At 47.1% G+C, this 13,799-nt stretch overlaps 3 protein-coding genes across 3 annotated transcripts in view; 1 reads left to right on the forward strand and 2 right to left on the reverse strand.

The window, feature by feature from the left end:
* Positions 1–1,558, forward strand: part of LOC127750114 (UDP-glucosyltransferase 2-like) — a gene marked incomplete in the record, with an annotated part of 5,817 nt that extends 4,259 nt beyond the window's left edge. Inside the window, 1 exon segment of the mRNA XM_052270694.1 lies at positions 83–1,558. Coding sequence (XP_052126654.1) covers positions 83–705 — 623 coding nt within the window.
* On the reverse strand, positions 1,552–6,369 carry LOC113218171 (sensory neuron membrane protein 1-like). Its single transcript, XM_026438398.2, has 10 exons — positions 6,227–6,369; positions 5,233–5,423; positions 4,994–5,151; positions 4,759–4,906; positions 4,405–4,659; positions 4,090–4,304; positions 3,824–3,990; positions 3,630–3,748; positions 3,409–3,534; positions 1,552–3,126 (listed from the first exon to the last, which is right to left on the reverse strand). The coding sequence occupies exons 2-10, from the start codon at positions 5,344–5,346 to the stop codon at positions 2,920–2,922; spliced, it is 1,509 nt and encodes a 502-aa protein (XP_026294183.1). The 5' UTR covers positions 5,347–5,423; positions 6,227–6,369; the 3' UTR covers positions 1,552–2,919.
* A 3,749-nt stretch (positions 6,370–10,118) lies between these two features.
* LOC113218180 (endothelin-converting enzyme 2) overlaps positions 10,119–13,799 on the reverse strand; it is a 35,990-nt gene continuing 32,309 nt past the window's right edge. Inside the window, exon 20 of the mRNA XM_052271549.1 lies at positions 10,119–10,511. Within this exon, the coding sequence (XP_052127509.1) occupies positions 10,263–10,511 (249 nt within the window). The 3' untranslated portion in view covers positions 10,119–10,262. The remainder of the gene's footprint in view (positions 10,512–13,799) is intronic.

The following is a 13,799-nucleotide window of genomic DNA, read 5'->3' on the forward strand; positions in this document are numbered from 1 at the left end:
TTTCTGGAAAATTAACATCCGTAAGGGGGCCAAGCATCGAACAACACCTGATCTCTAACCTCTCATGCTCTCTCCTCTGCAGGCCACCCCAAGATCGCCGCTTTCCTGACCCACGGCGGACTGCTGTCCATGTTCGAGACCGTGTACCACGGCGTGCCCGTGGTGACACTGCCCGTGTTCTGCGACCACGACGCCAACTCGGCCAAGGCGCACGACGACGGCTACGCCATCCGGCTCGAGCTGCAGCACCTGTCCGCCGACGAGCTGCACGCCGCGCTCCAGGCCGTCACCGAGGACCCCAAGTACCGGGCGGCGGCCAAGTACCGCCAGGCCATCCTGCGGGACCAGAGCGTCGGGCCGCTGCGGACGGCCGTGTACTGGACCGAGTACGTGCTGCGGCACCGCGGCGCTGCGCACCTGCAGGCGCCCGTCAGAGATATGCCTCTCTACCAGTGGCTGCTGCTGGACGTCATGGTCGTGTACGCGCTCATCGCCTACGTCGCCTACAAGACCATCGCCAGCATGGCGCGATTCGCCTACCGGAGTGTCGTGTCGGCGCCAGCCCCTAGAGCCAGCAGCAAGGCGAACGGGGTGCTCCCGAACGGGCTCGCCAACGACATCGCCAACGGCGTGGCAAACGGCATCGCCAACGGCGTCGCGCACAGTCTGTCCAGCGGGGTCACCAGCGGCAAGAAAACGAATTAAACGCCCGTGCCTAACATCGATTTAGACGTACGGTAAAGAGCCAAAAAAATGAGCCGTTATGCTAACAAGTTTTATTTGGAAGGCAACCGCATTAAATTCATACCGGTGAACAAGCTTTTTCTTTTAATCAAGCAGTAACTTATGACTGCATCGACTGTGATTGCATGAGTTGGAAGTCACTTCCATTCATGCCTAAATGTATAATCTAATGTGTAAATAAGAGTTGTATATATTATGTTTTAAGATGTTAATGTGTTGTCCTATATAGATTTAACGGCTATCTGTTCCAGTGATCTGTATTGTCAGCAGTATAGTACTGAAAACTCACGCCAGGAGTAGCAACCTTAAGCTCTTGATTTCTTTATATGAGAGTAAGTCAAAGTAGGTCTCATAAAGTGTTAATGCTAATGCTTCACTTCGAAGTATGTGCTGATTTTGTGTTTGATAAAAAGGGATAAGTAAATCCAATCCAGATCTGTAAAGGTGCTAGATTTAACTTGTTTTGAACTTTTTAAATATCTAGTTAATCTAGTATCAAAAGTAAACTTTATAATGAAACCATATGGAAGAAGCAATTACACTCTTGTAAAATCTCGTGATTTCGAGGGTATTTTTTAAAAACTATGACAACTGACTACTACAAATGTTAACTTAAAACAAAACGAAAAGGTGATAGAGAACAATTAATTTGCAAATATTCGACCAACATTTAAGACTTAAGCTATGCAAGTCTATAGCTACGAAAAAATTACTATTTTTGCAAATCCGAAGTATATTTATGTTACTAGTGTTGTTGCTAAATATGGTGTATTCAATGTCCCATGGGACCAAAATAAAGAGAAAGACTAAATAATTCGACATTTATTGAAAAATATTTGACTTACGCTGTATTCCTCGCTATGCTAGTATCTACGTGCACCACATACAGAATCAGAATACAATCAGAATGGTCACACTCAGTATTCCCATAGCCACCAAGTCACAGCCTTAAAGGTAATAACAATTTCTAATGAAATTTGGCTGCACCTGACTTTAGTACCTAGACAACTTGGAGAAAAGATCTGATCAGGCGACGGCAACTAAAACCACGAAAACTCGAAAACAATGACCGCGCTCCAAAAAACACACATTAAAAATATGGTAACTTACAGAAAAATCACGGTCATGGTCATGCTGTCACTGCAACGGTGACCTTATATTACATCGAACTAAACTTATAATACATCACGAGAAATGCATAAACATTGTAGAAGTGAAAACGTAATCACTGGATCGTTTCATACGTGAACACTGATAAGTAAAGTGTTTAACTGACGTGCACATGCAAGTGCTCAACACTATGTTGCACACGTTCAACTGTTTCACTTGATATTTGAATACTATAAAGTGTTCAACATTAAACTTGAACACTTAAAAGTGTCCAGCATCAGACATTTGAAAGTGTTCAACATCAGACACTTAAAAGTGTTCAACATCAGAGTTGGCTATGAAGCTTTGGACACAGTAAAGTGTTTACATGTACTGTTGAACACATCGATATATTCAAATATCCAGTTAAACACTAAAGAGTGTGCAACACATTGTTGAGCAATTGCATGTGCACGCTAGTTGAACACTTTATTTCTTAGTGAAAACTTCCAAATGTGGCATGATTTTACCATGTTTGAAAATGTGGTTAATAACTACGACAAATTTATAGAATGTTACGTTGTGTTTCTATGGAAACATTCATGCATGCGTTTCTTATACAATTACTTGCCAAATTTCCCGGACATTTTTGCATTTCAAATACTGGTGCTTAGTGCCACTTGTGAATATGTGCATACGGGCCCTAGTGACCAATAAACACGTTGAAAGGGTGTGGGGATTTTCGCATGCTTTAGGTTGACTACCGCAAAGGGCATAATTCCCACACGACGCCATGACCCGCATGGCCTCGTGGTTCTACTTGCGCACGGATTTCCAAGAAACGCTTCTACGAAAACTCCCATTGCTTTATCACACAGTTCGCTTTGGTCTTACAGCGTCTTTAGGAACATTAAAAAAATAATAGAGGGTGGAGAGGGAGGTCCGACGATGGCACACGCCAGTCGCTTGTCAAGGATAATAACGGTTTTTCGCGAGACCCGCCATACTACTCGAACCCGTAGCCATACCTGAGCGATTCAGTCAGCAACGCATATTACATGAATTTGAGCAAATACCTCTCACGGCTCAATGACGCCCATTCATCTCCTGTACTTTCGTTGGTGATGGCGTGATGGTCACCGACTGCCGTTGAAGAATATAGACGGCTAGGCCCCCCAGAGCGAGCAGGCAGCCCAGACCGACGCCTATCCACCGACCAACAGCAGCGATGCGCAGCGTTCTGAACAGCTGCGTCTCCAATAGGTTGACGAAGTCATCCGGCAGATCGACGCCCTGATAAGACATAATATGAGTGCACCAATGAACACACTGAGACGCGCGCATTGAATATTTGCAAAAGTAAATTTGTTCAATACAAATAGCCCGTGATCTAGGAGGTTCAACTATCATGGTCCATATTTGTTTCAGAGTCAGCGTTCGAGAGACTACAGGATATTCGTACCTCTGGTACAAATATTATGGAGTATCTATAAACTGGTGATCCTACACACAAAAGGGACAAGGCCTATGATATTTGACTCCCCTAGGCCTCGAAAAAATGGTACGACCCACTACCTCCTCGATCCAAAAAATCGGAATAAGAGCAGTACAAAATGTTTTCATGACGGCAATTTTAGCCACAGGATGCGTGAAGATGTTGAACTGCAATCGTTTCCGAGCGCTGACAGGGGTAGCTGTCATCTATCAAACAACAAGAAAAATTACATTAGAGGGGCATTCTTTATAACTGAATTCAATACGACTACATCTGAATTGTCAATTGCACGAGCGATTACCGGCTCAAAAATCATGTTGATGCCGTGCTTGTCTACATCCGGATGCAGACCTTTGACCATTTTTTGATAATCTTCGTGTGTCTCATACAGATGTGGGAGTGAAGCAGCGATCGGTGCTCCTATGGGAATTGAATAAGATATTATACACAAACTCAGTAACAATTAAGGTACGATGGCAGTATTTAGACCAGTACCTGCACACTTTGTAAGGTCTATAATGCCCTTCTTTAAGCATTTATCAGGGGCAGGGCAATAGCACTGCATTTCAGGATCAGACGACATGTCCCCCAGGGTGGCTGTATACCGATTGCCGGGAATTCCCTTGAACACAACTTCTTTCTCGAACTTTGCGCCGATAGATCTGTTGAAGAACGATAGAACAATCTCACGTTAAACCGTCTGAATTAATTCTCATCGTTGAATTGAATCTAATCAGAGCAGTATTAATTACACAACTTACAAGCAAAGATCCGTGGAGAAGGCGACAATATCATTACTTTGCTCTAAAAATGGCGGGAAAATTGTGGAATCCGTGCCGGTCGGTGTGTTGCATGGGTCTCCGCTCCACGTGGTCATCTTCTCCTTATCATTGACTTTGACAACCAGGCCGACCTCTTGAGGGTCAGTCACTCCCCGTTTTACCTCAAGCTTTGTTGCGTCCGGCGTCGCATTTTTCTAACGCAAACACTCTACATTATTCTTTTCATAGACTTGTTAAAAAAATTCACTTATATTTTCTCGCTTAAGCATTCTGAGTAAAGGCTGAGGGACTTACCATTCCAAAAAAGGAGAAGAGGAATATGTCATCGCCCACTGGCTTGAGTCCCGAGGGATTTGCACGGATCATCGTGCATATGGCAGCGGTAGCGAAGTCTTTGGAGGTACAGTTGATCGGCACACCGTCGAAAAGAATGTCGCGGGCCTTCGCAGTGAGGAACGGCGTCGTTGGGTTGTTAAACAAAAATTTAATTCCCTTCGCCAGTAGATTTAACGCTCCCGGTTTCTCGCGCTCCACTGTATAGACCATACTCTGAAAGATCAAGAAAATAACAATGTTAAGGAATGAAAGCCGACACTTCTCTGGACACTTCCACGGCAATGTTGGGTACTCAACTCAACAGCAGCTTACCAGCATAGCGGCATGTGGGATGGTGATCATTTCGTCGCCAGTGAGCGGCGCGCTTATAGTCTTGTTGAAGAAAAAGGTGTTCTTCATGCGGAAGGAGACAGTGTCCTCTTCAGGGTGGTCCTCCAAATTTACCTTCTCCTTCCACTCACTTCCAAATAATGTATTGGTTAGTAAAAGTTATTCACTACGCAACATGTTTTAGGAGACAGATCGCAGGGAAAATAATTTTCCTTACTGATAATAGTAGGGTCCAACTTCCGTCACCGTCGGAATTTCTCCTTTAGCAGCCTCCTCGGGATTTGTCACGTTGAACATGTAGACCTTAAAATCTATAGCGATTGGGGACTTGGACCACATTTGCCTCATGTCATTGGGTTTTCTGAGTGCAACACTCTAAATTCAAATGACATAAAATTAAATAGATGAGGGTAATCGGACTAACAGCAGGCAAATTTAATCAAAACGGCTATTTACCTTTGAAATTTTCATGCTGACAAGTGCTGGAAAGGCGAACCATCCTACAATTATTGATAGGATGGCTATGATGATGCCAGCAATCATAATTTTCTTCGCAGTTCCCTTATTCATGTTTCGGCCGGTACGGTTCTGATTTGCGCAGGAAACAAACGGAGTGGTTTACATTTACTTCCACCCCATACTAGATTCTGAAATTTAACAAGCAGTTAAAAACAACTAAGCTATAGATTTGTTAACCCCCGATATTTATTAGGAGGTTTCGTCTTTCTCTGATCTACGCAATAAAGCAGACATAATTTTCCCTTTCATAAAAATACATCGTATTTGATTGCGTGGTTGGATCCCTCTCAAAGGTTTTCAAGTAGTTTCTTTGTCATTCAAGAAAAAAACGTTTCTGCCCATGGAGAGTGTTCGAAAATAGAAAAGTTGAAAAAGAAACGAGCTCTGATTTGAAAAGGTGCACCGTCTAGCAAACACGACACTAACTCGGTGCATAAAACGGTTCAGATGGACTTTCAGATTAAGATTCCTAACAGGAAAAAAAAAACTATTTTGCAGGACACAAATAAACCAGCCCCGATGTACGAACATATATACGAGTAGTTGGACAAAATTAACGAGAGAGTTTAATGACAAGTTATTTCAGTGCACCGGAAGCTACGCACGGCCATCATTCGGGTAACCCCCGTGTGGGTAATAAGATACTAGAGCACAGTTGAGCCGTGACGGACAGAAGTGACATCACGCACGATAACCAAACTAGGAGGTAAGGACCATGTACACAGCCTCACCCAGCATTGCTGCTTTCATTTCAACCAAAGCTTTTAAAGAAAATGTAAATTGGGAAAATCCTCAATGGTTTAACTCGATCATACGACTCGACTCGTTTTACAGCTAACTCATGATGAGTTTAAACTTCTGTCACGCCAAGTGCACCACCAAACCGCCTATCCAGTGTGGCTTCTGGTCGTGGCTTCTGGTCATGTCTTACCCTGTCCGGGTCGAACCAACTTTAAGTTAAATCCAAATGTAAAATGTCGGCCGGTGCCTGACTGAGGCGGACGCGATGAGCGATGCGGCGGGTATGGCAGCACAGTAGCGGGGCGCCGGCGACAGACGACGTCCGTCCGCGACGCCCAGGTGGAAGGGGGCCTCTCGGAGAAAGGAGAGGGGGCGGTAATTGGTAAGAACTTGGCCGTGATGCCCGGAGAAAGAGCCACGTCTGTGCATGCAACATTGATGGCTCGACGAGCTCCTATGCATGCCCCAACCAGCACACCAGGGCAGCTCGAGTTCAGGTTCGTGGCCTAGGCCTGCTTTTGGTCATCGCCAGCTGCGCCGTGACCCCAGCCCTGCCCTTAATATTCAGAAAGGACACAAGAAGTAGACCAATCAAAAATAATGTATATATCGGTATAAAAATGAATTTTATTAGGACGCTGTGAAAAGTGAGTTGAAAATGAGAGCTATACAAAGCTTAAAATATACACCAAAAGAAACATACTTAGCAAAGTTTTAAACACTTTTCATTATGATCTTGGCCCTGCAGACAAGACCGTTTGGCTAAGAACTTGCTCTGTAGATTCATGTTCTAATATAGTAACAATAATTTTTGTCCCATGTGTAGCTCATACATAATTAATAATACTTGAAGTAGATTTAATTTACTGTCGGGGTTCTGGTCACTATGAATAAATACGGAAAAAATTTAGAACAAAATTCGTATCGCATGAAAAGTTAGTGAGCAGCGTATTGTACTGGTGAGGAAGTGAAAGAAACACAAACAAGGGCAGAAAAAGAAGAGCGAGGCACTGATAAAACAAGTGTGCAGTCCGCATAAACACTGGTAAGTGTGAAAATCCAAGTCGTTCGTTTGTCAGCACTCAAATCCAAGTAGTTGCATTGCAAGTGTGCAACTGCTTTGTTAAACACTTCCTACACAGTGGGTGCATCAAATAGAGGTAAGTGTTCAGAAGAGGAGTTCAACCGTTTAACACTTAGAAGAACCCAACCATCGAGTGGAACACTTCCAAGTATTCAACTTTGGAGTCGAACAATGTTTAGCAGTTACACACTTGACTATTCAATGTGCACACATAAGGGGATAAATAATTTAAACTTAAATATGAGTCCACGTGTAAGAACGACGGTGGGCCTGTTTCGTGGCACAACTTTAAGAAGGTGACTTATTAAGAGTTTCGTGACTAAACGTCTTTAGCGGCCCATCATCTGATATTCCCGCCGAGAGAAGGGGCGAGACAAAAGAGAAAAAAACGGAGGGGGCGTAACACTCCGTAGTATTACGGAATACTCTGAAATGTCAGGGCACCTCGACCGATGGTGGGGGAAGCTAGGTGGAGGGGTTGTTCTGCGATCGTGGAGATGGAGGGGGTCAGAGAAGTCTTCTGATTGGACGCCACTGGGTCGCATGCACATCATTGACCAGCGACCAGCCTCACCCGCCCGAGGTGGTCAGGACTCCCTGCACGGCCAAAACGAGCCCTGGGGTCCCCAGGAAAGTTAAAATCGTCACAGAACACAGGAAACAAGCAATTATTCCCATGCGTGCTACTGGAAAACTCAGAACATCCCCTGGGGCACATGCTTGTTTTCTAGATAATCCCCTCAAGACTCTTTCAACTCCCATTAAAAATGAAGAAAACTGCTGGGAATAACAGTTTGTTTAACCGTGTGCCCATACCCTGTTGACAATCATTCAATCATTCAATAAGCCATGCCGATTATTACCACATTATGCTGTTTAGAATGGAGTTTGCTTAAAAAATGAGCCCGGTTTTCGATCACAGGATCACCCAAGCCGAACACGTTAGTTGGTTTCTAAACAAAGTGATGCTTTGTAATTGCGAAGCAATGCTTGCAGTGCTTTACATTCCGCAAAGCATCGCGATGTGATTGCAAAGCAGCGCTTTCTCATTGCCAAGTAAATGCTTTGTAGTTACAAAGGATGAAAATCCCTCGCACTTCGCAAAGCATTGCTTTGGAAGAATTTACCAGTGTATCACACGTCGCCCGTCGCCGAAGCCATGAAGCATGCATAGCTTTTCTTCCCAATAAGTGGAACCCCGATAACTGACACAGCGACTGATATGTTTTCTGTTTTGTTACGCGCTTACTCTTGTCGAGGAATAGGAAAATTATTTTCAAAAAACTAACTAGTTACAGTTGCATTGATTTTTTTTTTGTTACCAAAAATGATACTTTTTTCCTGTACTTCGTTTTACTGTTATACTTTTTCTTGAATATTGTCCTAACAGTTAGTTTTTCCTCCAATGAATGCATTTAGTTACTGATCTTTACAGTTACCTCAGTAGTTTTTAAAGCAAATTGGTCAGAGTTTTAAATTGATTATTTCGTAAATGTCCTTCTGCGTAGGGATAAAAATGTGTGCATGAGAGAGTCGATCATGAATCATTAAAAAGGCTCGTCGCATAATTGACAGTCAAGAGTCAATAAGAGGCTAGCGGTGGACGGGCGTAAGCGAATGAGGAAAAGCAGGACAGTAATCCGGACCCTCGGCCCCAGCCTTGCTCCTCATTCTGTGCTCACTGATTTATGAAGTGTTCAACACTAAATTGCACACGTTTAGTTGTTTTACTGGATATTTGATTACTAAAAAGTGTTTAAGTTGAACACTGAAAAGTGCAACTCTGGGGTTGGCTATTAAGCTTTGGACACTTCAAAGTGTTCAAATATACTGTGGAACAATTGTAAGTAATCAAATTTACCGTCCAACACCCAAGTGTGTGCATCATAGTGTTGAACATATAACCATGTGCATGCAGTTGCACACTTTATTTATCAGTGCAGCGGCATCGTGCGGGTCGTTCTCGTTCAGCACACGTACTGCATGACGCACACCTTGCTCAGTTCGAGACATGGAACACTCAAACACTTAAAAAGTGATGGTTAATTGAGGAAATTGTGTTTAGAAGAGACAAAATTCAAAAACATTGAAAATGGCTCGTTTTCTGAGAAAACGTCAGTGGAAACACAAGTGCGCAACTGACATCCATGTTAGTCAACAGCTCTGTGTAACTTTGATCGCTGCGCGCACGAAAGATGCATGTGTGTGTGTGTGCCCAGCCCGGTGACACCGCATGATGCTCCATGCCATCGGCTGCTCATGCATGTGACTCGCACCGCTGAAAAATGGAGGCGGCAGAGTCGCTCTGTGGTCTGTGACGTCAACACACAAAAGGGCGGCTGAGCAGAAGTATTGTCAACGGCCTAGAGTGAGACACTAAGCAGGCACGCCAAGCCAGGTCATCTGCGTGCTGTGGAAACACATGACACAATCCGCGGCATAGAATTGAAAATGGTCGTGCTGCATGTAGGTGAGGGGGCGACGACGACGCCACGGGCGACGGAGAGAGAAAGAGGAGGGGTAGAGACAGATAAATAAGTTTTGTACCTGCGGGCCATTACCGCCCCAGTGGTCGTTAGTGCACTTCCGGTTCACCCCCAGTTCGCCTAACTGCACACTTGGTGTGCCATGAGGGCGTCCTTTCTTTCCTTCCATCCAGTAAGGATGTGACGAGGCACGGGACCATTTTTTCCCCAATTTAGGGCGGCCCAGACCTAAAATTAAAGAACGTTTCCCTTTTTCGCCCTCCTAGTTACCGAAAGGGCACTGCGCTGCAGACCGTTGGGAAGGCGTCCTCGAGGACTTTGCCAATTATTACCTTTCTCCAAGAGGTTTGTCGCAGAACGCGCCGAGCCCAGCAACGGCTTCAAGCGGCTTCAAGACCCGCATCACGCCAAAAGCGAGTCGTTAGAGTTAGATTGCTCACTAGACATCGCAGATATTTTTGCCTACCACGACACTTAAACCGGTAAGGAATATGTAAAAGAAAAATGATACGTTTCTTAATTACTTTTTTAATCAAACACACAACTCATGATATTCTTCCCAAACATAATCACAGCACTGAGTGCTCGTTCGCACTCACACGCACTCTCGCTCTCACTCACACACAAGGCACACACACGCACGCACTCGGACGTCCCTAGCGGTGCAGCAGCAGCGGCGAGTGCCCGATGTAGGGCGCGTGCGCCACGGCGATGGGGGCGTGCACGGCAAGGGGCGCATGGTAGGCGAGCAGCGGCGCCGAGTGCACGACGGGGGCGTGCAGCACGGGGGCGGCGTGCACGATGGGGGCGTGCGCCACGAGCGGCGCGTGCCCGATGGTCAGCGACAGCCCGCGCCTCTCGCGGCCGGGCGCGGCCGCCGCCAGCGCTACCACCACCAGGACCAGCTGCAGCAGTAACGACATCATTACATCGGGCAAAAGAGGGAAAAAAAATGTATTTGAATGTGGGTTTTGATAAATAAAGGACCGTTGTGAAATGTCTCACCCGCAAACGCAAAATTTTGGGAGGAAAACTCTTATTTATTTCGCGTCACAATACTGTCAATAAACGAACACCGAGCTAAAATCTTAACTGTGCCGCTGAGCGAAATATCTTCGTAAATTTACAACAAATGTTGGATTTATGATTTACAAAATATGTTCAAAATTTAAGACAACCCATTAATGCTCGTCACTGGATTTTAAGTCGATACGTACGTACCATGTAATTTTTAAATTGTACTTTTACAAGACACATCATGGAATAAATCTGTGCAACTCGTACAATTATGTGACAGTGCTGCGCTCACAACACCCCACCGCCGCCACCGTGTACTCACGAGAATCTTCATGTCGTCTATCGGGCTCGCGTTGCGATCTGCTGCACTGTGGCTGTATCGACGGCTGCCTTGTCGACACTCCAGTTTATAAACCTGCAACCCCCTCCCCCGTTCCCTCCCGGACTCCAGGGGCTCGCCCTCCCTCCCCCCACGCGGGGCTCAGGTGGCGAGGGTACCTCCCCCTCCCGACAAGCACGTCGTCGTCGCTGCAAACAACAGGCCGCGAGGATGAATGGAAGACCACTTTACAATACTCTTCAGTTGTGACTGCGTGCGACGCGGTGCGAGGGGAAGGGAGGTAGGTGTAAAGCTGGCGAGTGGCATATTGACGTCCGGAATCAGGGAAGCGACACGACGCCTTGTCTGTAATCACAAAGAGGCCCTCTCGGGCGCTCTATTCCACGACGAGGAGCAAAAAAAAAAGAAAAAAGAGAGAGCGAGATAAATGGGAGGAGGTGGGGAAGGGGGGGGGGTGAAAGGGAGGAACGAGAGGGGGCGTTATGGACGGACATATCGCTTTTCGATATTCCCGACAAGCAGTGCGGCGCTGCCAACTTACGGTGAGTCAGTCGGGGGCCCTTCCCTTTAGGCAGGGCGCAGCAGCGGCGGGGATGGAGTGTGGTGTGGGGTTGGGTTGGGTTGGGAGGGGAAGTGCTGGCATACAAAAAAAGTAAGGGACAGCGAGCGTTGCGTTTGAACAAGGTCACGCTAGCCCGACGATGGTGTCATTCGCAGAAACGGTTCCATCGCACCTCGCACCACCCTTCGCAGCTTTACGACGAGGACCGCCCTTTCTCTTGCTTTCCCTCTATCCCCTACACACGCTCACACACGGACACACGCACGCACGCACACGCGCAAACGCGCACGCGCACGCGCGCAAACGGCGGCTGGCCCAATTAGTTCATGCGGCCGTGCGTATATTTACACTGCGGGCATCCCTTTGGTGCGACCGGGCACCGCGGGCACCGCGGGCACCGCGTAGTACTGTGTGTGTGTGCTCGCGCCGGATCAGTCGCGCCACTCATTGACGTGATGTCACTGGCGTACACTGTAAAAATGAAAAGCCTATGACGGGACTTGTAAAAATAAAATAAAAAAAAAAAAAAAAAAAATGCCAGCGAACTGAAAGTTGAGTTTCAAACTGTTAATATTATGGCACGGAAGTAATGGATCTGTATATTATACGTTCGCGTTTACAAAGCTGCTTTCCAGAGGCAGCCAACGGCCCGCAGAGCCACGGCAAACCAGACCGGCCAGTCCTGGGGTTGCAGTCCCGCACTTGCGACAGCCATACCGCACAGGCATGTCCACGCCGCCGGCCGCATGGCAGCCATCATAACGCACAGGCAAGTGTGCGGGCATTCATTTGTGTACTTATGGGAATGTTTTGTGGCTAGAAGTATCTTTTCTCGTCGGTCGTAGGGTTCTTATAAATAAATTGATTTGTTAAACGTGTCGCTTTCGATTGATATGCGCTGGAAAAAATACAATGGGCATTGTAGTACCATTTTCATACTGCACTAGTGGCTCGAGCCACGGATCCGTATAAGCGTTTAAAGCCAGCCAAAAAATTGCACCTGTGAGGAGCAGTGGCACTTGTCTAGAGGCACTGCTTCACTAACGCACTTTGAAGTGCAACACATAGAACACTGTCAAAAAAATCGTCGTAAATTTGCGAAATATTTTGTAATTACTATTTACACAAAATAATGTTGTAAACTTATGACACCTCCAACTCGCTCGTCGATGAATTCTAGGTGGATACACAAGGCTTGGAATTTTACAATTTTGAATTGCAATTGAAAAACACGCTTCAAGAAATATTTTTTTCCCAGTTAAAACCTACAGCTATTTTCCACACAGCACCTTTTGTTTTTCGATTGTAAAGCACGATATTGCCGCACGCAGAGTCGACAACTTGGTCAATGAATGTGTTCTTACAGTCAAGAGTGAAGACGAGGTCAAAGTCAAACACTTTTCGCGGTAGACGAATACAGCAGTTGCAAATATTTTGTGTGCACTACTGTTGTGCACAGAGAGGGTCCGCCACAAGGTGCACACGCGCACATGGGAACGGGCCTGCGAGGCTGCGGCAAGGTGGGGGTGCCCGCCCAGCCCAGGCCCGCGCTCCCCCAGCAGGCGAGGGGGAGGGACTCTGGAGGAGGGGAGCGGGGCGAGGTGAGAGGGGCTTATCCAGGGCACATTCTCACGTTTCGAGCGAGCAGCGCCGCCGCGCGACAATCTGAGAACTGTTTTGTTGCGCACGCTGCCGTCATTTTAACTCCGACGGCGGCGCGCACCTCAGTGCGACGACTCTGTCTCTCATCACGGTGTAACAGTAGCTGAAGACGACGAGGTCCAGAGGGGGTGAGGGTGAGCACGCGCGCGCGTGTGTGGGAGGCGGAGGGGGAGGGGGAGGGAGAGAGGGAGAGAGGGAGGGAGAGGGAGAGGGAGAGAGAGAGAGAGAGAGAGATATGAGAGCCGGGGGGAGATAAATGTAGGGCGCGAGACTGTGCGAGGCACTAATGGGACCTCAGACATCCGAAAAATGTCCAGCGCGGCGCCGCGGCGACGGCTGTCACCACGTGGTCAGGTCAGGGGAGCAGCAGCTGCAGGGGAGCGCGGGGCGTCGAGTGTGGACGGGGAGGGGAGTGGAGCGGGGTGGAGGGGTGGAAGAGCAGCGGCAGCGGTCACGGACGACTCTGCTGCAGCCTGTATGGCGTCGCTGGCGTGGCGAAGACGAATCACGTGACACGCACGCCAGCCGAGCCCCATCGTGCCCTGCCTCGGTGATGGCGCGCAGCTCGCGGCCTCCCGGTCTTGACCCTTTTCAATAAGTCGTCCACAGTCG

Source organism: Frankliniella occidentalis, unplaced genomic scaffold (genome assembly GCF_000697945.3).
Source record: "Frankliniella occidentalis isolate FOCC.00 unplaced genomic scaffold, Focc_3.1 Scaffold6, whole genome shotgun sequence".
Taxonomy (NCBI): domain Eukaryota; kingdom Metazoa; phylum Arthropoda; class Insecta; order Thysanoptera; family Thripidae; genus Frankliniella; species Frankliniella occidentalis.